We start from the raw sequence: 27,618 nt of genomic DNA, 5'->3' as shown, positions 1-27,618 counted from the left end.
CTTTGTCTCATCTCACATCATCCTAGTGCTAACTACAGTAAACAGTCGTTGTCTTTGTCTCTCACATCATCCTAGTGCTAACTACAGTAAACAGTCTTTGTCTCTCAGTCTTTGTCTCTCTCACATCATCCTAGTGCTAACTACAGTAAACAGTCTTTGTCTCTCACATCATCCTAGTGCTAACTACAGTAAACAGTCTTTGTCTCTCACATCATCCTAGTGCTAACCACAGTAAACAGTCTTTGTCTCTCACATCATCCTAGTGCTAACCACAGTAAACAGTCTTTGTCTCTCACATCATCCTAGTGCTAACTACAGTAAACAGTCTTTGTCTCTCACATCATCCTAGTGCTAACTACAGTAAACAGTCTTTGTCTCTCACATCATCCTAGTGCTAACTACAGTAAACAGTCTTTGTCTCTCTCACATCATCCTAGTGCTAACTACAGTAAACAGCAGTCTGTCTCTCTCACATCATCCTAGTGCTAACTACAGTAAACAGTCTTTGTCTCTCACATCATCCTAGTGCTAACTACAGTAAACAGTCTTTGTCTCTCTCACATCATCCTAGTGCTAACCACAGTAAACAGTCTTTGTCTCTCACATCATCCTAGTGCTAACCACAGTAAACAGTCTTTGTCTCTCTCACATCATCCTAGTGCTAACTACAGTAAACAGTCTTTGTCTCTCACATCAAGTGCTAACCACAGTAAACAGTCTTTGTCTCTCTCACATCATCCTAGTGCTAACCACAGTAAACAGTCTTTGTCTCTCTCACATCATCCTAGTGCTAACCACAGTAAACAGTCTTTGTCTCTCTCACATCATCCTAGTGCTAACCACAGTAAACAGTCTTTGTCTCTCACATCATCCTAGTGCTAACCACAGTAGACAGTCTTTGTCTCTCACATCATCCTAGTGCTAACTACAGTAGACAGTCTTTGTCTCTCACATCATCATCCTAGACAGTCTTTGCTCACATCAACTACAGTAAACAGTCTTTGTCTCTCTCACATCATCCTAGTGCTAACTACAGTAAACAGCAGTTTGTCTCTCACATCATCCTAGTGCTAACTACAGTAAACAGTCTTTGTCTCTCACATCATCCTAGTGCTAACTACAGTAAACAGTCTGTCTCTCTCACATCATCCTAGTGCTAACTACAGTAAACAGTCTTTGTCTCTCACATCATCCTAGTGCTAACCACAGTAAACAGTCTTTGTCTCTCACATCATCCTAGTGCTAACTACAGTAGACAGTCTTTGTCTCTCACATCATCCTAGTGCTAACCACAGTAAACAGTCTGTCTCTCTCACATCATCCTAGTGCTAACTACAGTAAACAGTCTTTGTCTCTCACATCATCCTAGTGCTAACCACAGTAAACAGTCTTTGTCTCTCACATCATCCTAGTGCTAACCACAGTAAACAGTCTTTGTCTCTCTCACATCATCCTAGTGCTAACTACAGTAAACAGTCTTTGTCTCTCTCACATCATCCTAGTGCTAACTACAGTAAACAGTCTTTGTCTCTCTCACATCATCCTAGTGCTAACTACAGTAAACAGTCTTTGTCTCTCACATCATCCTAGTGCTAACTACAGTAAACAGTCTTTGTCTCTCTCACATCATCCTAGTGCTAACCACAGTAAACAGTCTTTGTCTCTCACATCATCCTAGTGCTAACCACAGTAAACAGTCTTTGTCTCTCTCACATCATCCTAGTGCTAACCACAGTAAACAGTCTTTGTCTCTCTCACATCATCCTAGTGCTAACCACAGTAAACAGTCTTTGTCTCTCACATCATCCTAGTGCTAACCACAGTAAACAGTCTTTGTCTCTCTCACATCATCCTAGTGCTAACTACAGTAAACAGTCTGTCTCTCTCACCTCATCCTAGTGCTAACTACAGTAAACAGTCTTTGTCTCTCTCACATCATCCTAGTGCTAACTACAGTAAACAGTCTTTGTCTCTCTCACATCATCCTAGTGCTAACCACAGTAAACAGTCTTTGTCTCTCACATCATCCTAGTGCTAACTACAGTAAACAGTCTTTGTCTCTCACATCATCCTAGTGCTAACCACAGTAAACCGTCTTTGTCTCTCTCACATCATCCTAGTGCTAACCACAGTAAACAGTCTTTGTCTCTCTCACATCATCCTAGTGCTAACTACAGTAAACAGTCTTTGTCTCTCTCACATCATCCTAGTGCTAACTACAGTAAACAGTCTTTGTCTCTCACATCATCCTAGTGCTAACTACAGTAAACAGTCTGTCTCTCTCACATCATCCTAGTGCTAACTACAGTAAACAGTCTTTGTCTCTCACATCATCCTAGTGCTAACTACAGTAAACAGTCTTTGTCTCTCACATCATCCTAGTGCTAACTACAGTAAACAGTCTGTCTCTCTCACATCATCCTAGTGCTAACTACAGTAAACAGTCTTTGTCTCTCTCACATCATCCTAGTGCTAACTACAGTAAACAGTCTTTGTCTCTCACATCATCCTAGTGCTAACTACAGTAAACAGTCTGTCTCTCTCACATCATCCTAGTGCTAACTACAGTAAACAGTCTTTGTCTCTCTCACATCATCCTAGTGCTAACTACAGTAAACAGTCTTTGTCTCTCACATCATCCTAGTGCTAACTACAGTAAACAGTCTGTCTCTCTCACATCATCCTAGTGCTAACTACAGTAAACAGTCTTTGTCTCTCTCACATCATCCTAGTGCTAACCACAATAAACAGTCTGTCTCTCTCACATCATCCTAGTGCTAACTACAGTAAACAGTCTTTGTCTCTCTCACATCATCCTAGTGCTAACACTCTTTTTACTGGCCTCCCTCAGTCATGCTATTGTAATAATAGATACAGTTGAAGTCGGAAGCTTACATACACTTAGGTTGGAGTCATGAAAACTTGTTTTGCAACCACTCCACAAATTTCTTGTTATCAAGCTATAGTTTTGGCAAGTCGGTTGGGACATCTACTTTGCGCATGACTGTCATGATCGTTAGTATAGACGGACCAAGGCACAGCGTATGTAGAGTTCCACATTATTTATTAAAGAGTAAAACAAAACAATAAAGAAGAAAGGAACCATGACGACAATGCAGTGCTAACCGGCAACTAAACATAAACAATATCCCATAACCCACAGGTGGAAAAAATTCTACTTAAGTATTATCCCCAATTAGAGACAACGATCAGCTACCAGATACCAGATCAGATACCAGCTGCCTCTAATTGGGAATCATACACAAACACCAACATAGAAAATTAAACCTAGAACCCCACATAGAAATAATAGACTAGACTAAAACCCCTAGTCACGCTCTGACCTACTCTACCAAAGAAAATACAGGCTTTCTATGGTCAGGACTTGACAATGACACAAGTAATTTTTCCAACAATTGTTTACAGACAGATTACTTCACTTATAATTCATTGTATCACAATTCCAGTGGGTCAGAAGTTTACATACACTAAATTGACTGTGCCTTTAAACAGCTTGGAAAATTCCAGAAAATGATGTCATGGCTTTAGAAGCTTCTAATCGGCTAATTGACATTGTTTGAGTCAATTGGATTTGTACCTGTGGATGTATTCAGTGCCTCTTTGCTTGACATCATGGGAAAATCAAAAGAAATCAGCCAAGACCTCAGAAAAAAAATTGTAGACCTCCACAAGTCTGGTTCATCCTTGGGAGCAATTTCCAAACACCTGAAGGTACCACCTTCATCTGTACAAACAATAGTACGCAAGTATGAACACCATGGGACCGCGCAGCCATCATACCACTCAGGAAAGAGACACGAGATGAACATACTTTGGTGCAAAACGTGCAAATCAATTCCAGAGCAACAGCAAAAGACCATGTGAAGATGCTGGAGGAAACAGGTACAAAATTATCTATATCCACAGTAAAACGAGTCCTATATCGACATAACCTGAAAGGCCGCTCAGCAAGGAAGAAGCCACTGCTCCAAACCCACAATAAAAAAACTGACTACGGTTTGCAACTGCACATGGGGACAAATATCGTACTTTTTGGAGAAATGTCCTCTGGTCTGATGAAACAAAAAATAGAACTGTTTGGCCATAATGACCATCATAATGTTTGGAGGAAAAAGGGGGAGGCTTACAAGCCGAAGAACACCATGAAGCACGGGGGTGGCAGCATCATGTTGTGGGGGTGCTTTGAAGCAATAGGGACTGGTGCACTTCACAAAATAGATGGCATCATGAGGCAAGAAAATCTTTTGGATATATTGAAGCAACATCTCAGGACAGTTAAGTTAAAGCTTGGTCGCAAATGGGTCTTCCAAATGGAGAATGACCCCAAGCATACTTCCAAAGTTGTGGCAAAATGGCTTAAGGACAACAAAGTCAAGGTATTGGAGTGGCCATCACAAAGCCCTGACCTCAATCCCATAGAAAATTAGTGGGCAGAACTGAAAAAGTGTGTGCGAGAAAGGAGGCCTAGAAACCTGATTCAGTTACACCAGCTCTGTCAGGGGGAATTTGCCAAAATTCACCCAACTTATTGTGGGAAGCTTGTGGAAGGCTTCCCAAAACATTTGACCCAAGTTAAACAATTTAAAGGCAAATGCCAATCAAATACTAATTGAGTATGTAAACTTCTGACCCACTGGGAATGTGATGAAAGAAGTACAAGTTGAAATTAATCATTTTCTCTACTATTATTCTGACATTTCACATTCTTAAAATAAAGTGGTGATCCTAACTGACCTAAAATAGGGAATTTTTACTCGGATTAAATGTCAGGAATTGTGAAAAACTGAGTTTAAATGTATTTTCCTGAGCTGTATGTAAACTTCCGACTTCAACTGTATGTATATAGTGCTTTTCTAAGACCCAAAGACAGTTGTATGGAACACGGTGTATGGAACACACAGAAATGTCATTTTCATTTCCAAGCACTCTCTATTCATATTCTAACTAGTTATAAACACTTATTTCAGTCCATATGCATACGGTACAGAACCTCAATCCCCCTCTCTCTTAATTATTACACAATGAAACGTGGGTTGTTTGTGTTTTCTAGCAGGTGCATTGTATTGCATGAGTGATTTTCTATTTTTTACATGTTTTATGTTGTTGAGAAATTCACAGATGTTTGTGTGTGTGCATCTGTGTATGTGTGTTCACAATGTGTTGTGAACAGGTTATGTAACCAGACGGTTGATGGGGGAGCTGCCTATGGGCTTGTTGTTTGTTGTTTCATAATGAAATCCTTCCTCTTCTGGGGATTATACAGCCAGCCTACCTGGCTCTCACTGGAAACTGGTGAGATGAACACTGCCCAGTCTCAGCACCAATCTCTGACGATGACAAAGCCTCTCTCACTCATACACACACACACACACACACACATACACACACACAGCCTGCTAGGCTAGGGCTTACAGAGGCAGCTGGTAACACTAGGTCCTCTGTGCATGGATCCCTGTACAACAAGTTGTGTTGTGTTTGGTAATGAAGAGATTGCTTAGGACCAGAGAGTCAAGTAGTTACCAATACAAACCTTAGCTGGTCCTCTTAACTAGAGATTCTTACAATTTCGATACATTTACAGTATATAATGTATAACAGTTGTTAATATGCAGAGCTAATAACCAAATGACAGAAGTTAGAATAAACTCTAAGGTCCCATTAGAATGGATAGAATGACAGTAGATGACTCGTTTAATCAGATACAACCCTCCTTAATGTCATTAAAGTGAAAGGAGAGATACATTAAACACCCAAACTTAATGTTGTTTGAAACCGAACAAGACTTTAATCTCTTCACTCAATAAGGCTCATTTTATTTAATGCCTCTGGATGTTTCATAAACTACTCTACTTACACAGAAGCTTAATTACAAAGCATTTATAGTAGTCAGGTTGGAAAACTAAACAGGGCTGAATAAGCAGACTGTGTTACAGTTCAATCGGTCTTCTGGATGGTACGTAGCTATGGTCCAGGTTGTTGGTGCGCATTCGTCCACTAACTAGAGGAGGAATGCACACTAATGCCCTGGAGCAGAGCTAGATGGTATGGTGAGAGTGTATCTAATTCTTCCCCTATTGGGCTGCAATAGACAGAGCTCAGGGAGGAAACCCAATCCCCCTCTGTGTGTGGAAGTAACAGATGATTTGATGACTGCTCTGGGCAGCTTTACAGCTTTAGTAGCTATATATTACAGAGCAACAAGCCCCAGGTGGTGGTCTGTCCAAAACCCATCACAACAACCCTGCCCCGGACCAAGCGTCCCAGGGGCCCAGACAGGGGATGCTGTTCAAGATCACTATGGAGCAGAAAGCAAGTTGTAATCCCTCAACTAAGAGCTCATACTGTAGGCAGCCTCATCCATCATCATGTTCACCTTGGTACTTGGAACTTTACCAGTGTTATTGACTGAGAGTTCATCAATCAGTCTGTCAAATAATGTCTGTGTTTATAAAACGGGGCCAGACAGAGAGGAAGCCAAATTGACTCTGTGGTACTGTTACAAATCAATGGTAACAGTTTACTTAATCTCTGCAACCCTGACCCAAATCTCTTACACTTTACCAAAAGCCTGCATTTACAATGCTTTATAACTTGTTGTAAAGTACCAAAACACTTCCTTAGTCATAGGAGGAAACCTTGAGAGGGGCCAGACTCTGCCTGACTCTGTTTATATGGCTCTGGATGTGCCCATGTTGACCTATTGCTTTGTCACAATTTAGAGTTAATCTGTCACCCATCCATGGTGCCCCTAAAAATAATAGGTGATTTATAAACCAGGCTGCACTTTTCATTGTAACCAGCAGATGGAGCACAACATATGTCTTATCTTGGAGAACGTGGTCATTGTATCGATTCATTCATTTACATGACTTTTATTTCCAGTTCATTGTTTTAAAACTAATTTGTCTTTCTCTCTTTCATTTCTTACCATATCTCTGCTGATGAATAATGCATTGGGCTGTTTCCAGTTTCTAATTCTGCTCCCCAATTATTACACCTTGTCTGTTGGGTTTTTCACTGTTCCACACACATTGACCCATTCCAAATGCCATATCTTCTTCCCTTGGTGTCTGAAGAGACACTTATATGCCGCAGTAATAGTATGAGTCCCTGGCCTTATGCTGTATGGTGGGACACTTAAATTAAGTGGAGTGGCTGCCTGGCTATGTGCTTTCCTCAATTGAATACAATGTTATTAAGGTGAGAGTGAGATTTGTTCAGTTCCCATGATTGTCATGCATGTCATCTTTAAGTAAAGAACTGCAAGTTGCAGCAATTGAGGGGAAACAGACAGATAGGGGTGAAACAGAAGCCCTCCAGGGCGAATACATGCCATAACATAAAGGTTCAGACCTCTCATTTAGGGAGACAGTCACTAATTTATAAGACCTAAATAACCATCTTGATAATGGACTTACCACCTCTAGGCCAAGGCATAGGCTAAATATTAGAAAATAAACAATGTATAGCAATAAACTTGTATTCATTGCATAGGTCAGATATTGTAGCTACATAATGCGCTTTATGATCTTGTGTTTTTCACAACTTTGTAATAGAATTGTTCATCATTGGGGCGGCAGGTAGTCTAGTGGTTAGAGCATTGGACTAGTAACCGAAAGGTTTGAACATGGAATCTTCGAGTTGACAAGGTAAACATCTGTCGTTCTGCCCCTGAACAAGGCAGTTAACCCACTGTTTCCCGGTATGCCGTCATTGTAAATAAGAATTTGTTCTTAACTGACTTGCCTAGTTAAATAAAGGTTCAAATACAAATCAATAATATGTATCCATTGACTGGAGTGAGTGCGGGGCACTGCTTGACGCCAGACAGGTACGTCATCAGGGAGGAACAAGTTGTTTCAGTTCCTATTTCTGCGTCTGCTGAAGTGTGCTGGTTTCACTGCATTACACTTTTTTAAAGAGTTTTATCTAGATCTTATCGCGATTGAGTTATGACAGTGATATCAGAAATGGCTTATTTTTAAACGGTTGTTAGTGATAACTAAGGTGCAACCATCCATGTTGTGATATTCGTACGAGTTGCACAGTATGGACTACATTCTGTCTGTCAGGGTCGCGCTGTCGAATAGAATCTGGCCTGCCTCGACTCGGGGGAATTCCGATGGCTCTTCCACAGAACACTCTGGACGTGTGCACGACAACATTACCAACATTAACACAGGTGTGAGTATAGACTTGGAGCCGAACTTGTTCAATGTATCATGTGTAATGTTTCAGAGTTCAGACTACCGTAGATAAAGTCAGTCAGTGTTTCTTTTTATTTAATTTGAACAACCTACAGTACATTTTCAGTAGCGTTGGCATAAGGTGAAGAAGTTGCAACACAGTCACGGGTTGGACACTGGAGTTTACACATTTCCCTGCGCAGGCTTCTTAAAGGCACAGTCTGCAATATCAACCAATTCAATACACCCGAATGCATTATTTCGAATGCTATGGCTTACAAATACCTTAATACAGATCTGAATTACCTTTTAACTTCACCCGAAAAACTAAGGATTGTGTGCTTTGATTGAAGGTTAGTTTTAAGAGACAGCATTGTTGTGATACACATCTCCAATTCAGGCAGTGGACACTTCTGCACTCAGTTACACCAGTTCTGTTGTGAACAATAACAACCTTTAAGCCTGTGGTAATGCATACCATGAATTGCCCAGTTTAACACACACACACAGCTCTGAGCAGTTCCCTCGTCAGTGGGCCAATGCTTTCTTGACTTTACACACCAGTTCATGTAAGGGGCCTAGCCTGCTCATTCATCACAGACGGGACAGAAGGCTACCGAGGGGCTCTTCTCAGGCCTGACTACCTGCCTCTCTCCTCTTAGTAGGGCCATGGCCTGCAGCCACACACACACACACAAAGTCATACACATACAGACACACACACTGTCTGCGCTAGGGAGAACTAGAGAGACTCTTAATGAACTGACCTCAGTGGCGTTTGGTTTCCCAGGAAGGCACAGTGGGCAGCAGAGCATGCATCTTATTAATCTCGGTCCTAATTAGACCAAACTATTATCCTGCTGACTGCTACAGAGCCCACTTTTTCTCAGCTACAATACACAGCCTTCTAGCGTCTCAGCTGTACTACACCTCAAACACTTTGAGCGTTTATTTTAGCTTGCCTGGAGTGTCAGGTGGGCGAGGACTGGGGATGGTTCTAGTGGTTCTAAAGCTACAGGCAAACTCAGTCAAGCACAGCTAAAGTTTTGGGCAGGATTTCAAATAGTATTTGAACCCAGGTCTGGAATAGGCCTTCACATAATTGGATGTCTTTTTCATAATGGTGGATTTGTTTTTACAACCAATTGTGTGGAACGTTTCATTTTGATATACTGTGATGGTGATGGATGGTGTCTGTCTTTGTGGAGAAGAGTTGTTAGGCTGTTGTGAATATTCAGGGAGAAAAAGGTGTAGACTCACACACAGAGCACGGCAGGTGTTTATTACGCAGGAATCGTGGTCACAGGCAGGCAATGGTCATACACAGGTAGGCAAACAGACAGGTGAATCAAAACTAAGACTGAAGGCTGTAACTGGTTCTCACAAATGAGCTGGGAAAAGGCTTGGTAGAGTCAAAACGAACAATACCTCACAAAGGCACAAACAGAATGAACTGAACAGAATAAGGAGCTGATGAGACCAGGTAAGTAACTAACACAGGTGAAATCAATGAACAAAAATGAAAGACAGGGCTACGTTCAAGAACACAAAGAAACAGAACACAAGGTTGACTAAGAAAATAAATACAGAACCTTACATAGGCCTGTATCATATTGGTTTTTGATTTCATCTATCTTGGAGTATAGGTCTCATTAGGGATTTATTTGGATGGAGGAAAATAACTTCATTAACAATAGCAACTCACATTGAAACGCATTTAGGGCAAAAATATTTCCATATTCAATTTCCATATTTATTTTGAGCCTCGCTGGTTAGGCATGTACAGATAGCTAATCCGATTGAAGATTTGTAATGCGTCACTGGTTTGGCCCCAGTGTGTCCTCACAATAACCCAACAAGCAGTGATTAATTCAATGATCATTAATGAAATAAACGTACAGATGCTTTATAAGTGTGATTGAATGTCGTCGGGAGCAATGATGCTTTGATGTAAACAGGCGTAACAACCTTTGACCTTTCATTGTAAACAACAACTGCGTCATCATGTGCAGCAGTGCTTTAGGCTACAGCACAGTGTTTGTATTGGCTACTTACTGATATCGACGAGCTACAATTCAACATGTTTAGTATGCCCAAATGGAACTAACATACATTCCTTTGAGATTCACCGCCAGTCCATTTAAATCAACGTGATGCTGTATGATGTACTGTACATCAAATAGCATCAAAGGGAAGGTTGGGTCACTAGAAGAACATAAACAGAGGAACAAATTCATCCAGTAATATTATATTAAGATATTATTGTTGGACACTTCTGTCCATTAGATCTCTCTGTTACCTAGATACCAACAGTAGACACCTTCACAACAATTAAAAGCAACATTTGCAGCGATGCATCTATCTGACCAGGCATGTTAAAAGGGATCCCATTGATTTCTGACCAGGATTCAGTGGCAGCATTATTTGTTTCTAGTATATATATTTTTGAGTTAATGCCTAACTGACAGGCCAGCAACTGCAGCCTGGTTAGGAGGTCAATGTCTGACCGACCCGCCTCTTAATATCTGCCGGGACTGTTTGATTAAGCAACACTCACATCCAACATCTTCTCAATGTTTTCTCAACCATAATTGAAAGACGTGTTCACTGTTTACCCAGACTACCCATGAGCCTGAGCAACAACCCAATGCATTTCAATATGCTGTGCCAAAGTGTGCTTTAGTGAGTTAAATTTTTTATTTTTCAAATCACCTTTATTTAACCAGGTTGGCCAGTTGAGAACAAGTTCTCATTTTCAACTGAGACCTGGCTAAGGTAAAGCAAAGCAAATGGAATAAACAAGCGTACAGTCAATAACACAATAGAAAAAAAGAAAGTCTATATACTGTGTGTGCAAATGGAGTGAGGAGGTAAGGCAATAAATAGGTCATAGTAGCGAAGTAATTACAATTTAGCGAATTAACACTGGAGTGATAGATGAGCAGATGATGATGTGCAAGTAGAAATACTGGTGTGCAAAAGAGCAGAAAAGTAAATAAAAACAATATGGGGATGAGGTAGGTTGATTTGATGGGCTATGTACAGCTGCAGCGATCGGTTAGCTGATGTTTAAAGTTAATGAGGGAAATATAAGTCTCCAGCTTCAGCGATTTTTGCAAGTCGTTCCAATCATTGGCAGCAGATAACTGGAAGGAAAGGCGGCCAAAGAGGTGTTGGCTTTGGGGATGACCAGTGAGATATACCTGCTGGAGCGCATGCTACGGGTGGGTGTTGTTATCGTGACCAGTGAGCTGAGATAAGGCGGCGCTTTACCTAGCATAGACTTATAGATGATCTGGAGCCAGTGGGTCTGGCGATGAATAGGTAGCGCGAGGGCCAGCCGACTAGAGCATACAGGTCGCAGTGGTGGGTGATATAAGGGGCTTTGGTGACAAAACGGATGGCACTGTGATCGACTGCATCCAGTTTTCTGAGTATAGTGTTGGAGGCTATTTTGTAAATCACCAAAGTCAAGGATCGGTAGGATAGTCAGTTTTACGAGGGTATGTTTGGCGGCGTGAGTAAAGGAGGCTTTGTTGCGAAATAGGAAGCCGATTCAAGATTTTATTTTGGATTGGAGATGTTTAATATGGGTCTGGAAGGAGAGTTTACAGTCTAGACAGACACCTAGGTATTTGTAGTTGTCCACATATTCTAAGTCAGAACCGTCCAGAGTAGTGATGGAAGTCGGGCGGGCGGGTGCGGGCAGCGAACGGTTGAAAAGCATGCATTTAGTTTTACTAGTGTTTAAAAGCAGTTGGAGGCCACGGTATGAGTGTTGTATGGCATTGAAGCTCATGTGGAGGTTTTTTTATCACAGTGTCCAAAGAAGGGCCAGATTTATACAGAATGGTGTCGTCTGCGTAGAGGTGGATCAGGGAAACACTCGCAGCAAGAGCGACATTGTTGATATATACAGAGAAAAGAGTTGGCCCGAGAATTGAACCCTGTGGTACCCCCATAGAGACTGCCAGAGGTCCGGACAACAGGCCCTCCAATTTGACACACTGAACTTGACACACTGAAAAGTAGTTGGTGAACCAGACAAGGCAGTAATTTGAGAAACCAAGGCTGTTGAGTCTGCCGATAAGAATACAGTGATTGACAGAGTCGAAAGCCTTGGCCAGGTCGATGAAGACGGCTGCACAGTACTGTCTTTTATCGATGGCGGTTATGATATCATTTAGTACCTTGAGCGTGGCTGAGGTGCACCCGTGACCAGCTCGGAAACCAGATTGCACAGCGGAGAAGGTACGGTGGGATTCGAAATGGTCAGTGATCTGTTTATTAACTTGGCTTTCGAAGACTTTCGAAAGGCAGGGCAGGATGGATCGAGGCCTATAACAGTTTGGGTCTAGAGTGTCACCCCCTTTGAAGAGGGGGATGACCGCGGCAGCTTTCCAATCTTTAGGGATCTCGGACGATACGAGAGGTTGAACAGACTGGTAATAGGGGTTGCAACAATGGCCGCGGATCATTTTAAAAAGCGAGGGTCCAGGTTGTCGAGCCCAGCTGATTTGTACGGGTCCAGGTTTTGCAGCTCTTTCAGAACATCTGCTATCTGAATTTGGGTGAAGGAGAAGCTGGGGAGGCTTGGGCAAGTAGCTGCAGGGGGTGCGGAGCTGTTGGCCAGGGTTGTGGTAGCCAGGAGGAAAGCATGGCCAGCTGTAGAGAAATGCTTATTGAAATTCTCGATTATCGTGGATTTATCGATGCTGACAGTGTTACCTAGCCTCAGTGCAGTGGGGAGCTGCGAGGAGGTGCTCTTATTCTCCATGGATTTTACAGTGATACGATAAAGATTTAGCATTAAAGCCGTCAGAGATTTCAGATGGAATATTCTGGGTGGTGTTTGCTGCTCGGGAAATGTTCATCAAGTTGTCAACTCTCATTCCTGTGTGATAGTTAGTCACACAGATACTTTTTAAAGTCTGGCTCATTTCCCGCCTGTGATCTCTGTGGACCACTGTGGTTGGACAGGGAGCTTAGCTAACTGTGGTTGGAGGGTTGATGATGTCGTACAGTTGGTAGATTTCCGCTAGGATGGTGGTGAGTCCAGTGGAGATAGCAGACTAGAGAGAGGTGGTTGATTTGTGATACTTACTTTCTTATGACCAAGGACTGGCTGGCTGCTGAGTGACACTCGTGCACTGAGGATCAGTAAAGAGAGATACTGCAGAGTTTGTGGTTCTCCTTTTAGCTGAGCTCATCACTTCTCCTCACCTCAGGGCATTGATTCAGGCTGAAATTTGAGAGGTTTCTTGGTGTTGGAGTTGCAGCAGTCAGAGATGCATTGAGCCAGAGAATCAGCATGTGAGCTCCTTCTCCTACTGCATTGATCCACAGGCAGAAAGGGTTACGTTCCAGTGTCCGCATGCATTCTACAGTAGCCTACTTATGTTGAATGCATGTCAAATACATCGCTTCATTCTGAGCAGCATGCTAGTATGGTTATTGGTGAGAATAGAGCTTTGGTCTGGGAAGTCTAGGGTAGGCTACTGGGGTCCTTTGGTCCTTAACAACAGACCAGGGGCCTTTTCAGTGACTATACATACAGTATTACTGTGGAATGTTCATATGCACAAGCCTCAGGTAACAAGAACATTGTTATTACATAGTTCAGGGTTTTGTGTAAATTTCTTCCCCACATTTCTATTTTTCTAAAGATTTAATAAAATGATATATATGAAATCTAAATGTATGTTAAAATTGTAGAAATATCCTTTTAATTATTTCATTTAAAAAGCAAAAAATATATACAGATGAAGTCGGACGTTTACATACACCTTAGCCAAATACATTTAACCTCAGTTTTTCACAATTCCTGACATATAATCCGAGTAAAAATTCCCTGTTTTAGGTCAGTTAGAATCACCACTTTATTTTAAGAATGTGAAATGTCAGAATAATAGTAGAGAGAATGATTTATTTCAGCTTTTATTTCTTTCATCACATTCCCAGTGAGCCAGAAGTTTACATACACTCAATTAGTATTTGGTAGCATTGCCTTTAAATTGTTTAACTTGGGTCAAACAATTCGGGTAGCCTGCCACAAGCTTCCCACAATGTTGGGTGAATTTTGGCCCATTCCTCCAGACAGAGCTGGTGTAACTGAGTCAGGTTTCTAGGCCTCCTTGCTCGCACACGCTTTTTCAGTTCTGCCCTCAAATTTTCTATGCGATTGAGGTCAGGGCTTTGTGATGGCCACTCCAATACCTTGACTTTGTTATCCTTAAGCCATTTTGCCACACGTTTGGAAGTATGCTTGGGGTCATTTGGAAGACCCATTTGCGACCAAGCTTTAACTTCCTGACTGATGTCTTGAGATGTTGCTTCAATATATCCACATAATTTTCCTGCCTCATGATGTCAGCTATTTTGTGAAGTGCACCAGTCCCTCCTGCAGCAAAGCACCCCTACAACATGATGCTGCCACCCCTGTGCTTCACAGATGGGATGGTGTTCTTCGGCTTGCAAGCCTCCCCCTTTTTCCTCCAAATATAACGATAGTTATTATGGCCAAACAGTTATATTTTTGTTTCATCAGACCAGAGGACATTTCTCCAAAAAGTACGATCTCTGTCCCCATGTTGCAAACCGTAGTCTGGCTTTTTTATGGTGGTTTTGGAGCAGTGGCTTCTTCCTTGCTGAGCGGCCTTTCAAGTTATGTCGATATAGGACTCGTATTACTGTAGATATAGATACTTTTGTACCTGTTTCCTCCAGCATCTTCACAAGGTCCTTTGCTGTTGTTCTGGGATTGATTTACACATTTTGCACCAAAGTACGTTCATCTTGTCACGTTCTGACCTTTATTTCCTTTGTTTTGTCATTATTTAGTATGGTCAGGGCGTGAGTTGGGGTGGGCAGTCTGTTTGTTTTTCTATGATTTGGGGATTTCTATGTTTCGGCCTAGTATGGTTCTCAATCAGAGGCAGGTGTCATTAGTTGTCTCTGATTGAGAATCATACTTAGGTAGCCTGGGTTGCACTGTTTGTTTGTGGGTGATTGTCTATGTTGATGGCTTGTTTCAGCGCAGTTTGCATTAGCTTCACGTTCGTCATTGGTTTATTGTTTTTGTATAGTGTTTCAGTGTTCAGTGTTTTCTTTATTAAAATTCACCATGAACACATATCACGCCGCATTTTGGTCCTCTGATCCTTCTCGCCTCTCCTCTTCAGATGAAGAGGAGGACGACCGTGACACATCTCTTGGGGACAGGTTGTGTCTCTTTCCTGAGCAGTATGACGGATGTGTGGTCCCGTGGTGTTTATACTTGCGTACTATTGTTTGTACAGATGAACGTGGTACCTTCAGGCATTTGGAAATTGCTCCCAAGGATGAACCAGATTTGTGGAGGTCTATAATTTTTTTCTGAGGTCTTGGCTGATTTCTTTTGATTTTCCCATGATGTCAAGCAAAGAGGCACTGAGTTTGAAGGTAGGCCTTGAAATACATCCACAGGTACACCTTCAATTGACTCAAATGATTTCAATTAGCCTATCAGAAGCTTCTAAAGCCATGACATCATTTTCTGGAATTTTCCAAGCTGTTTAAAGGCAGTCAACTTAGTGTATGTAAACTTCTGACCCATTGGAATTGTGATACAGTCTGTTTACAATTGTTGGAAAAATTATTTGTGTCATGCACAACGTAGATGTCCTAACCGACTTGCCAAAACAATAGTTTGTTAACAAGAAATGTGTGGAGTGGTTGAGAAACAAGTTTTAATGACTCCACCCTAAGTGTATGTAAACTTCCGACTTCAACTGTATATATAGTCTAGCTACTGTATTCAGGAGACAGAAAAACATACCGTTTATGTTAAAGCAATAAATAAATAATAACTTTACCAACTGAACATTCCACACAAGACAATAGCCCAGGAGCTGATGGAGAGATCATGGTGTGATTAGTCACCCTGGAGTGCGTGCTAATGAGGCAGTCTGGATGGGGTGACACTCACTGAGCCTGTGACAGCATCAGGGTTTGATTCATTGACCTGGGGCCAGTGTTAATGACGGGGCAGAGGCAGGACGAAGGGAAGGAGAGGGTGTTCTGCTTAAAACACATGACTGCTCTGCTCCCCCTCCTCCCTGTCCTGACACAACACTAAGTGCTGCTCCAGCAACGTTTGTTGTACTGGGAGGTGGTGATGGTGCTGTATGCATGGGACTGACGAGAGAGAGAGACAGAGACAGACAGACTGTCGCTGTGTGCTTCCTGTGTGTAGTTTGACAGCTCACTAAGCCAATGCATATTCATTACAATGGCTGCCGTGCTGTTATTGCCCCGTTAGAGTCAGGGAAGTCAAGGCCGTTTCTCACCTTATATATACTATATATGGAATAAGTCAAATGTTTGCCTCCTTGTGTGTTTTTATGGGCCTGTCATACAGAACCTGTCTGAGAAGAAGGTTGTTCTTGTGAAGTACTATGTATCAACATGTTGTGACTGGTGTAATTACAGTGTTACTACACAGGTATAAGAGCTGAAGAGAACTTAGTGTTACCAGTCTGCCCTCCACCCCTCAACATCCTGTCCTGAGCAGCTACATGACTTATCTAGCTAAATAACATGAATGACAGTATACTGTAAGTAGGACCCCCCCCCCCTCTCTACCTCCTCCCCCTCCACCCTCTCCCTCTCCTTCCCACCCCTCACCTCTCCTTCCCATCTCTCCTTCCCCCTCTCCTCTCCTATCCACCACCTCATCTCTCCTTCCCACCCCTCTCCTCACCTTTCCACCCCTCACCTCTCCTAACCTCTCCTCTCCACCCCCTCCATCCCCTCTCCACCCCCTCACTTCTCCTTCCCACCCCTCAACTCTCCTCTCCAACCCCTCTTCTCTCCACCCCTCACCTCTTCTCTCCACCCCTCCACCCCCTCTCCTCGCCTCTCCACCCCTCACCTTTCCACACCTCACCTCTCCTCTCTACCACTCCACTCTCCTCTCCACCCCCTCACTTCACCTCTCCACCCCTCCTAGCTACCCCCTCACCTCTCCTCTCCACCACTCACTTCACCTCTCCACACCTCCTATCTACCCCCTCACCTCTGCTCTCCACCCCCTCACCCCTCCTCTCCACTCCCTCATCTCTCCACCCCTCACCTCTCCTCTCCACCCCCTCTCCTCTCCACCCCCTCACCTCTCAACTCTCCTCTCCACCCCCACTCCTCTCCACCCCCTCACCTCTACTCTCTGCTCCTCACCCCTGCTCTCCACCCCCTCAACTCAACTCTCCTCTCCACCCCCTCAACCCCTTGGCCAGACAGACCAGCTACATTATAAAGTAGTGTAGAGTAGAGTACCTTCTCATTTCCCCAGACAGAGCTCTTGCCTCCTCTGCTGTTAACAGGAGTGAGGGGCTGCTATAAATAACTTTACATCCACCTCTAAACCAGGGTGCTGAGAGGAAATTACTTGGCTGTGTATTAGTGTAGGCTAGCAGGGGGAATGAACGGGACATTACAAAACAATTCTCCCCTGAGCTGTTCCCTACAAAGCATTTGTTAATGCACAGGAGGGGGGGGGGGGTATTTCTTTCTTTGGACTTCCTTTGGAGTCAGTCCAGATACAGCCATTTGCACTGCAACACTGCCTCAATTCCAATCTACTGGCCTGCAACATTCTTAAGGAACAGGGACGTTGGTCACCAGTTGTTTTTCATTGCTATTCCTCTCTGTGTGTGGTATGACCTTGCAGGGCTGTACAACACTAATCACAGAGTAGGAGAGAAGAGCTGTTCACATCTCCAGCTCCACTGCTTACCCTGCCTACCCTGCTTACCCTGCCTACCCTGCTTACCCTGCCTACCCTGCCTACCCTGCTTACCCTGCCTACCCTGCTTACCCTGCTTACCCTGCCTACCCTGCTTACCCTGCCTACCCTGCTTACCCTGCCTACCCTGCTTATCCTGCCTACCCTGTTTATCCTGCTTACCCTGCCTACCCTGTTTATCCTGCTTACCCTGCCTACCCTGTTTATCCTGCTTACCCTGCATACCCTGCTTACCCTGCCTACCCTGCCTACCCTGTTTATCCTGCTTACCCTGTTTACCCTGCTTACCCTGCTTACCCTGCTTACCCTGTTTACACTGCTTACCCTGTTTACCCTGTTTACCCTGCTTACCCTGTTTATCCTGCTTACCCTGCCTACCCTGTTTACCCTGCTTACCCTGCTTACCCTGTTTATCCTGCTTACCCTGCCTACCCTGTTTACCCTGCTTACCCTGTTTACACTGCTTACCCTGTTTACCCTGTTTACCCTGCCCACCCTGCTTACCCTGTTTACCCTGCCAACCTTACTTACCCTGCCTACCCTGTTTACCCTGCTTACCCTGTTTACCCTACCTACCCTGCTTACCCTGCTTACCCTATTTACCCTGCCTACCCTGCCTACCCTGTTTACCCGGTCTACCCTGTTTACCCTGCTTACCCTGCCTACCCTGTTTACCCTGTTTACCCTGTCTACCCTGTTTACCCTGCTTACCCTGCCTACCCTGTTTACCCTGCTTACCCTGCCTACCCTGTTTACCCTGCTAACCCTGCCTGCCCTGCTTACCCTGCCTACACTGCCTACCATCTCTGTCCCACACATCCCTGTCAACAAACACATTATTTTACTCGCAAAGGTCATCTTGACCTTAAATCATTCTCACCAAGTTGAACTCACGTGGCCCCATGCATGCCTGGCTGGCTATCTCACAGGGAAGTAACTTCCCTGAGGTATCCTTCAGGCTAGTGATAGAAACCAGTCACAGTCACCATCATGCAGGCATTCTCTGCTGCAGTTCTCGTTGTGCCTATTGGACTACCTCTTGGCATGAGTTACATCTTTGTTTTCTAAATATACAGCCTTCCTTTCAGTCAGTCACAAGACTGGACTCACACTGTTCCGCACCAATGTTGTGTTTTTATTTCAAATGCCAAAGATAATGTTGTTGAACTAGATTGTAATTTTCCATGACGAAACATTGTGGGACTTGCTTTAACTCTTTAAAAATATTTTGTTGTGACTGGTGTAAATACAATGTTACACAGGTATTTATTTATTTATTTTATGTTTATTTAACTAGGCAAGTCAGCTAAGAACAAATTCTTATTTTCAATGACGGCCTATGAACAGTGGGTTATCTGCCTTGTTCAGGGGGCAGAACGACAGATTTTTACCTTGTCAGCTCGGGGATTCAATCTTGCAACCTTTCAGTTACTAGTCCAATGCCCCCCAGGTATAAGAGCTGAAGAGAACTTAGTGTTACCAGTCTGCCCTCCACCCCTCAACATCCTGTCCTGAGCAGCTACATGACTTATCTAGCTAAATAACATGAATGACAGTATACTGTAAGTAGGACCCCCCTCTCTACCTCCTCCCCTCATCTCTCCTCTCCACCCCCTCTCCTCACCCTCTCCTCTCCTCTCTCACCCCTCTCCTCTCCTCTCCACCCCCTCTCCTCCTCTCCTCCCTCTCCTCTCCACCCCCTCTCTCTCCTCTCCTCTCCACCCCCTCACTTCACCTCTCCTCTCCACCCCCTCTCCTCACCTCTCCTCTCCTCTCCACCCCCTCCCCTCACCTCTCCTCTCCTCTCCACCCCCTCACTTCACCTCTCCTCACCTCTCCACTCCACTCCACCCCCTCTCCCACCTCTCCTCTCCACCCCCTCACTTCACCTCTCCACCCCCTCACCTCTCCCCTCCTCTCCACCCCCCTCTCCTCACCTCTCCTCTCCTCTCCACCCCCTCTCCTCACCTCTCCTCTCCTCTCCACCCCTCTCCTCACCTCTCCTCTCCACCCCTCTCCTCACCTCTCCTCTCCTCCCCACCCCTCTCCTCACCTCTCCTCTCCTCCCCACCCCCTCTCCTCACCTCTCCTCTCCTCTCCACCCCCTCTCCTCTCCACCCCCTCTCCTCACCTCTCCTCTCCTCTCCACCCCCCTCTCCTCTCCACCCCCTCTCCTCACCTCTCCTCTCCTCTCCCCCCCCCTCTCCTCACCTCTCCTCTCCTCCCCACCCCCTCTCCTCACCTCTCCTCTCCTCTCCACCCCCTCTCCTCTCCACCCCCTCTCCTCACCTCTCCTCTCCTCTCCACCCTCTCCTCTCCACCGCCTCTCCTCACCTCTCCTCTCCACCCCCTCTCCTCACCTCTCCTCTCCCTCTCCTCCACCCCCTCTCCTCACCTCTCCTCTCCTCCCCACCCCCTCTCTTCACCTCTCCATCCTCCATTGTTTTCTAAATAACCAGCCTTCTGTCAGTCACAAGACCGGACTCACACTGTTCAGCACCAGTGTTGTGTTTTTATTTCAAATGCCAAAGATAATGTTGTTGAACTAGATTTATAATTTTCCATTAAGAAAGATTATGGGACTTAATAGTATTTTTGTAGTAGTGGGAGAGGTTTAAATTGTTTTTACTTAAGCAAAGCAGTTAAATATAGTCAAAGTAACATTTTGTAAAATAATTGGTCTGATTACTTTGATTGACGACACTATCAACCTTGTTACTTTGGATACAACAGAAGAAGGCCTGATTACCAACAATGATGAGACGGCCTACAGGGAGGAGGTGAGGACCCTGGAGGAGTGGTGCCAGGAAAATAACCTCTCCCTCAACGTCAACAAAACCAAGGAGCTGATTGTGGACTTCAGGAGACAGCAGATGGAGCACGCCCACATCCACATCGACGGGATCACATTTGGAGAAGGTGAAAAGCTCTGAAATGGACCATCCACACAGACAGTGTGGTGAAGAAGAAAAGTGGCTTGGCCCCTAAAACACTAGGCAGGGTAGCCTAGTGGTTAGAGCGTTGGACTAGTAACCGGAAGGTTGCAAGTTCAAACCCCCGAGCTGACAAGGTACAAATCTGTCGTTCTGCCCCTGAACAGGCAGTTAACCCACTGTTCCTAGGCCGTCATCAAATAAGAATTTGTTCTTAACTGACTTGCCTAGTTAAATAAAGGTAAAATAAAATAAATAAAAACCGCAGGGCTCTCTAGAGGGTGGTGCGGTCTGCCCAATGCATCACCGGGGACACACTGCCTGCCCTCCATGACACCTACAGCACCCAATGTCATAGGAAGGCCGAAAAGATCATCAAGGACATCAACCACCCGAGCCGCTGCCTGTTCACCCGCTATCATCAAGAAAGAGAGGTCAGTACAGGCGCATCAAAGCTGGGACAGAGAGACTGAAAAACAGCTTCTATCTCAAGGCCATCAGTCTGTTAAATAGCTGTTAAATAGCCATCACTAGCCGGATACCACCTGGTTCCTCAAGCCTGCCAATTAGAGGCTGTACATAGACATGGAACCACTGGTCACTTTAATAATGGAACTAGTCACTTTGTGAATTGTTAGATACTACCACACTGTTGGAGCTAGGAACACAAGCATTTCACTACACCCACAATAACATCTGCTAAATATGTGTATGTGACCAATAAAATGTGATTTGATTTGTGGGGCAGTTAGATCACACATTTCATCATAAATAACTCCACTCACACTACTACACTTGTATACACTCTCCTACTAGAATACCTCCGTATATGAACTCTCCTACTAGAATACCTCAGTATATGAACTGTCCTACTACAATAACTCAGTATATGAACTCCTACTACAATACCTCAGTATATCAACTCTCCTACTACAATACCTCAGTATATGAACTCCTACTACAATACCTCAGTATATCAACTCTCCTACTACAATAACTCAGTATATCAACTCTCCTACTAGAACACCTCAGTATATCAACTCTCCTACTACAATAACTCAGTATATCAACTCTCCTACTAGAACACCTCAGTATATCAACTCTCCTACTAGAACACCTCAGTATATCACCTCTCCTACTACAATACCTCAGTATATGAACTCTCCTACTAGAACACCTCAGTATATCAACTCTCCTACTAGAACACCTCAGTATATGAACTCTCCTATCAATACCTCAGTATATGCTCCTACTAGAACACCTCAGTATATCAACTCTCCTACTAGAACACCTCAGTATATCAACTCTCCTACTACAATACCTCAGTATATCAACTCCTACTAGAACACCTCAGTATATCAACGCTCCTACTAGAACACCTCAGTATATCAACGCTCCTACTAGAACACCTCAGTATATCAACGCTCCTACTAGAACACCTCAGTATATCAACTCTCCTACTAGAACACCTCAGTATATCAACGCTCCTACTAGAACACCTCAGTATATCAACTCTCCTACTAGAACACCTCAGTATATCAACGCTCCTACTAGAACACCTCAGTATATCACTACAATACCTCAGTATATGAACTCTCCTACTAGAACACCTCAGTATATCAACTCTCCTACTAGAACACCTCAGTATATCACCTCTCCTACTACAATACCTCAGTATATCAACTCTCCTACTAGAACACCTCAGTATATCAACGCTCCTACTAGAACACCTCAGTATATCAACGCTCCTACTAGAACACCTCAGTATATCAACTCTCCTACTAGAACACCTCAGTATATCAACTCTCCTACTACAACACCTCAGTATATCAACGCTCCTACTAGAACACCTCAGTATATCAACGCTCCTACTAGAACACCTCAGTATATCAACGCTCCTACTAGAACACCTCAGTATATCAACGCTCCTACTAGAACACCTCAGTATATCAACTCTCCTACTACAACACCTCAGTATATCAACTCTCCCTACCTCAGTATATCAACTCTCCTACTAGAACACCTCAGTATATCAACGCTCCTACTAGAACACCTCAGTATATCAACGCTCCTACTAGAACACCTCAGTATATCAACGCTCCTACTAGAACACCTCAGTATATCAACGCTCCTACTAGAACACCTCAGTATATCAACTCTCCTACTACAACACCTCAGTATATCAACTCTCCTACTACAACACCTCAGTATATCAACTCTCCTACTAGAACACCTCAGTATATCAACGCTCCTACTAGAACACCTCAGTATATCAACGCTCCTACTACAATACCTCAGTATATGAACTCTCCTACTAGAACACCTCAGTATATCAACTCTCCTACTAGAACACCTCAGTATATCAACGCTCCTACTAGAACACCTCAGTATATCAACGCTCCTACTACAATACCTCAGTATATGAACTCTCCTACTAGAACACCTCAGTATATCAACTCTCCTACTAGAACACCTCAGTATATCAACTCTCCTACTAGAACACCTCAGTATATCAACGCTCCTACTAGAACACTCAGTATATCAACGCTCCTACTACAACACCTCAGTATATCAACGCTCCTACTAGAACACCTCAGCTCCTACTAGAACACCTCAGTATATCAACGCTCCTACTAGAACACCTCAGTATATCAACGCTCCTACTAGAACACCTCAGTATATCAACGCTCCTACTAGAACACCTCAGTATATCAACGCTCCTACTAGAACACCTCAGTATATCAACGCTCCTACTAGAACACCTCAGTATATCAACGCTCCTACTAGAACACCTCAGTATATCAACGCTCCTACTAGAACACCTCAGTATATCAACTCTCCTACTACAATACCTCAGTATATCAACGCTCCTACTAGAACACCTCAGTATATCAACGCTCCTACTACAATACCTCAGTATATCAACGCTCCTACTAGAACACCTCAGTATATCAACGCTCCTACTAGAACACCTCAGTATATGGCAACTGTAATAAGTACAGAAGACAATGAGGCATTGTTGAAGTTTTAAATAAATGAAAAACTATTCCAGACTGGTGTGTATGTTTTAAAGTTTGGACGGCTGAAACGGTGTAAGAGGAGAACAAGATGAATAATAAGCCAGAAGTATGACAAAGATTTAAAGTGGGATATTTGCTGTCGCAAGTCCCATTAATGACATGAAGAGCAACAGTGTATCAGCTGTGGTGATAAGACTGTTGCTTTAGTTCTGTTTCTTTTGGATAGAGAAAGATGCAAATGAAATGAAATAACATGACCTTGACCCACATCTGTGAAATCTGGTGTTACACAACCCACTGTTTTTGCGGAGATAATAGTTTAATGAGACTGGCTGTGGCCCCAGGCACAGTTGCTCCCATTATTTGTGACTTTGATCTCGCTTAGTTGCCATCTTGCACCATATTCTAAAATACAACGCTTGTATTCCCAGTATGCACTGCACTATTAAAACAAATACACATTCAATGCTGTTGTTTAGTGTGCAACAACGTGTCACACAAACAGAACATTTGATTAACTGAGTAACTTCATTTGTGATGGCAGTGTTTAATCAATTGTCTCCTATAGATCTAATTTTGATAAATTCATTGTGAATGTCAATTTTTGTTACTTGATAACATTTGGATAACATTGTGTACAGGATGTTGTTCTTCTTACCCTAGCAGAAAAGAGCAGAGTTTATCTAGCAGGCTGTTTATTAGAAGTGAACAGGTTCTCTGTAAAGGGGTAAGAGGAGTTAACATGTGTTCCTGTGGTGTAGACCCACTGAGATCTGATGATCTTTGTTGTTTAACATTGTGGTTCTGCTCTGCTCCCAGTGTGAAGAAATAGCCATGTTTCTGATGGCACATCATCACACTCTGTTGATGTTCTCTCCCTCACTATGCAACACCCTGCTGCTGTGAATGTAGCTCTGAGTCTCTCCCTACCTCTCTCTCTCTTCCTACCTCTCTCTCTCTTCCTCCCCTCTCTCTCTCTCTCTGTATCTCTCTTTCTGCTCTCGCTGTGGCTCTCTCTCTGTGGCTCTCTCTGTAATTCTCTCTCTGTAGCTCTCTCTTTGTAGCTCTCTCTCTCTGTGGCTCTCTCTCTCTCTGTGGCTCTCTCTGTGGCTCTCTCTGTAGCCCTCTCTGTGGCTGTCTCTCGGTAGCTCTCTCTGTAGCTCTCTCTGAAGCTCTCTCTCTCTGTGGCTCTCTCTCTCTGTGGCTCTCTCTCTGTGGCTTTCTCTCTGTAGCTCTCTCTGTGGCTCTCTCTGTGGCTCTCTCTGTGGCTCTCTCTCTGTGGCTCTCTCTCTGTGGCTCTCTCTGTGGCTCTCTCTCTGTGGCTCTCTCTCTGGCTCTCTCTCTGTAGCTCTCTCTGTAGCTCTCTCTCTGTGGCTCTCTCTCTGTGGCTCTCTCTCTCTGGCTCTCTCTCTGTGGCTCTCTCTCTCTGGCTCTCTCTCTGTAGCTCTCTCTCTGTGGCTCTCTCTCTGTGGCTCTCTCTCTGTGGCTCTCTCTCTCTGTGGCTCTCTCTCTCTGTAGCTCTCTCTCTGTGGCTCTCTCTCTGTGGCTCTCTCTCTCTGTAGCTCTCTCTCTGTGGCTCTCTCTCTGTGGCTCTCTCTCTCTGGCTCTCTCTCTGTGGCTCTCTCTCTCTGGCTCTCTCTCTGTAGCTCTCTCTGTGGCTCTCTCTCTCTGTAGCTCTCTCTCTGTGGCTCTCTCTCTGTGGCTCTCTCTCTCTGGCTCTCTCTCTGGCTCTCTCTCTGTGGCTCTCTCTGTAGCTCTCTCTCTGTGGCTCTCTCTCTGTGGCTCTCTCTCTGTGGCTCTCTCTCTGTAGCTCTCTCTGTGGCTCTCTCTGTGGCTCTCTCTGTGGCTCTCTCTGTGGCTCTCTCTCTGTGGCTCTCTCTCTGTGGCTCTCTCTCTGTGGCTCTCTCTCTGTAGCTCTCTCTGTAGCTCTCTCTTCCTCCTCCCCCCTCCCCTCTCTCCCTCTTTCTCCTTGCTCTCTTTCTTTCTCATATTGGTTTTAGAATCAGGTGGTATTTATTCTTGGTCTTGACTTAGCCCTCATACCGCCACGTCAGTGTTTTGGTATCACATTAGTGTTATGTCTATGACCTGAAGCAATATGTAACAGAACTTCATGTCAGATACACTGCTGTTATACAACTGTAGTAGTGGGGTGTCAAATAAACCAAACCAGACAGCAGGGACACCATACTGTATGCTTCAATGCACGTCTGTTCGTCGTCTGATCACCGAAGCTATCGCAGGCTTTATGGTGCGTTTGACAGACTACAAACATTAAAACTACTACATTGCCTATCATGGTGAATACAGAGTGGAATACCTCAGTATTGTACTTCTGTATTACAGTTGTCATATGCTGAGATATTCTCCCTCTTCAGTGCAGTGAGTCCTAAGCCAAATAGAATGGCTGCATGGCGAATGACTCATGTTTTCAGCCGAGCTGCTCGGTGACACAGACAGACGAAGTAAAGGACGTGTCAGGCTTCTGATCTGATCTGCTGCGTAGGCTGCATACTGAACATAACGGGGGGAACCTAGCCGACTGAGAGAGGATGTGCTCTGTACTGTACCGTAAGCCTTCTACCCCCAGCCCTCGGCCCCTGCTCTCTTCCAGCCCCATCCCTGTGATCTCAGATCCAGTCCTATACCCCATAGAATACCCGAGTCACGACCCTCTCCTGTCTCCCCCAGCTCCATCCCTTGTCTAAGTTCCTGCCTTCAGGCCCCTCTCTCTCCTATCTCCCTCCCAATCCTCCCAGCTCCATCCCTTCCTCCTCCTCAGGTCCTCATGGAGGTCAAGGTGCTGTGTGTCTGCTGTGAGAGGAGAGGCAGCAGCAGAAGGCAAGGTGAACTGGAATCAACGCATGTCATTGGGCTGTGTGGTAGAGAGAGAGAGAGAGAGAGAGAGAGAGAGAACAAAAGAGAGGAGGAGAGCGAGCTAGGAGAGGGAGAGAGAAAGAGGCTCCACTCCGCTCACATCGCAGGCTGACTGGCTCGCATGCTCACTGTTGACGAATGAGCTGTCTAACCGTGTGGCTGGGAAACGGCGGCTTGTGACAAGGCAAGCTGGGTAGAGAGAGGAACATGAACGTAATGCGTACCTTGCCTCGCTTGCTTTCAGATACCAGCCAGAAGAAGAGTCAAGAGAAGAAGGATGGCAGCAGACGCATGTCGTTCCAGAGACCCAAAGGAACCATTGAGTATGCTGTAAGTAAACAGAGAGACTCTGTCTGGGTGTTTTAATGCTTTTTACTGCTCCTGCTGCTGCTGTGCTGCTCTGTGTGTCTACTGGCTGTTGCCCTAGTCTGAGTAATAGCTGCTGTTGTGGTGTTGTGTTATGAAAAGGAACCTGGCCATGCTGGCTCAAATCGTTAGATGAGAGCGTGTGTGTGTGTGTGTGTGTGTGTGTGTGTGTGTGTGTGTGTGTGTGTGTGTGTGTGTAGGGAGGGAGAGAACGAAGCGTTTAGTATTTTACAGTTGCACGTGTGCAACGTTCAGTGTCTGTTTACATAAAGGGGGACTTTATATGACCAGCCAGAGCTATTGCCTCTCTACCGTATGATGGAGATGTATTCTAATAGATTAGACTTGTATCAATCCTGTTCCATTCTGCATTCTGATGTATAGGAGGAGAGAGGACTGTAGCTGTGTACGTATGTACGAACCGAGAAAGAGAC

The 27,618-nt window shown here is 44.4% G+C and overlaps 1 protein-coding gene across 4 annotated transcripts in view; it reads left to right on the top strand.

The window, feature by feature from the left end:
• LOC112227569 (oxidation resistance protein 1) overlaps nt 1-27,618 on the top strand; it is a 194,618-nt gene that overhangs the window by 116,781 nt on the left and 50,219 nt on the right. For 2 of the 4 annotated variants that reach the window (XM_042310236.1, XM_042310229.1), the window contains exon 4: nt 27,063-27,148. In XM_042310236.1, coding sequence (XP_042166170.1) covers nt 27,063-27,148 — 86 coding nt within the window. Of the gene's footprint in view, nt 1-7,884; nt 8,204-20,874; nt 20,908-27,062; nt 27,149-27,618 lie in introns of those variants that run through there. The other 2 variants (XM_042310234.1, XM_042310238.1) reach the window with 2 other exon arrangements.

This window comes from Oncorhynchus tshawytscha, linkage group LG03, assembly GCF_018296145.1.
Source record: "Oncorhynchus tshawytscha isolate Ot180627B linkage group LG03, Otsh_v2.0, whole genome shotgun sequence".
In the NCBI taxonomy this organism is placed as follows: Eukaryota; Metazoa; Chordata; class Actinopteri; order Salmoniformes; family Salmonidae; genus Oncorhynchus; species Oncorhynchus tshawytscha.
This window is presented reverse-complemented; position numbering and strand designations above follow the sequence as displayed.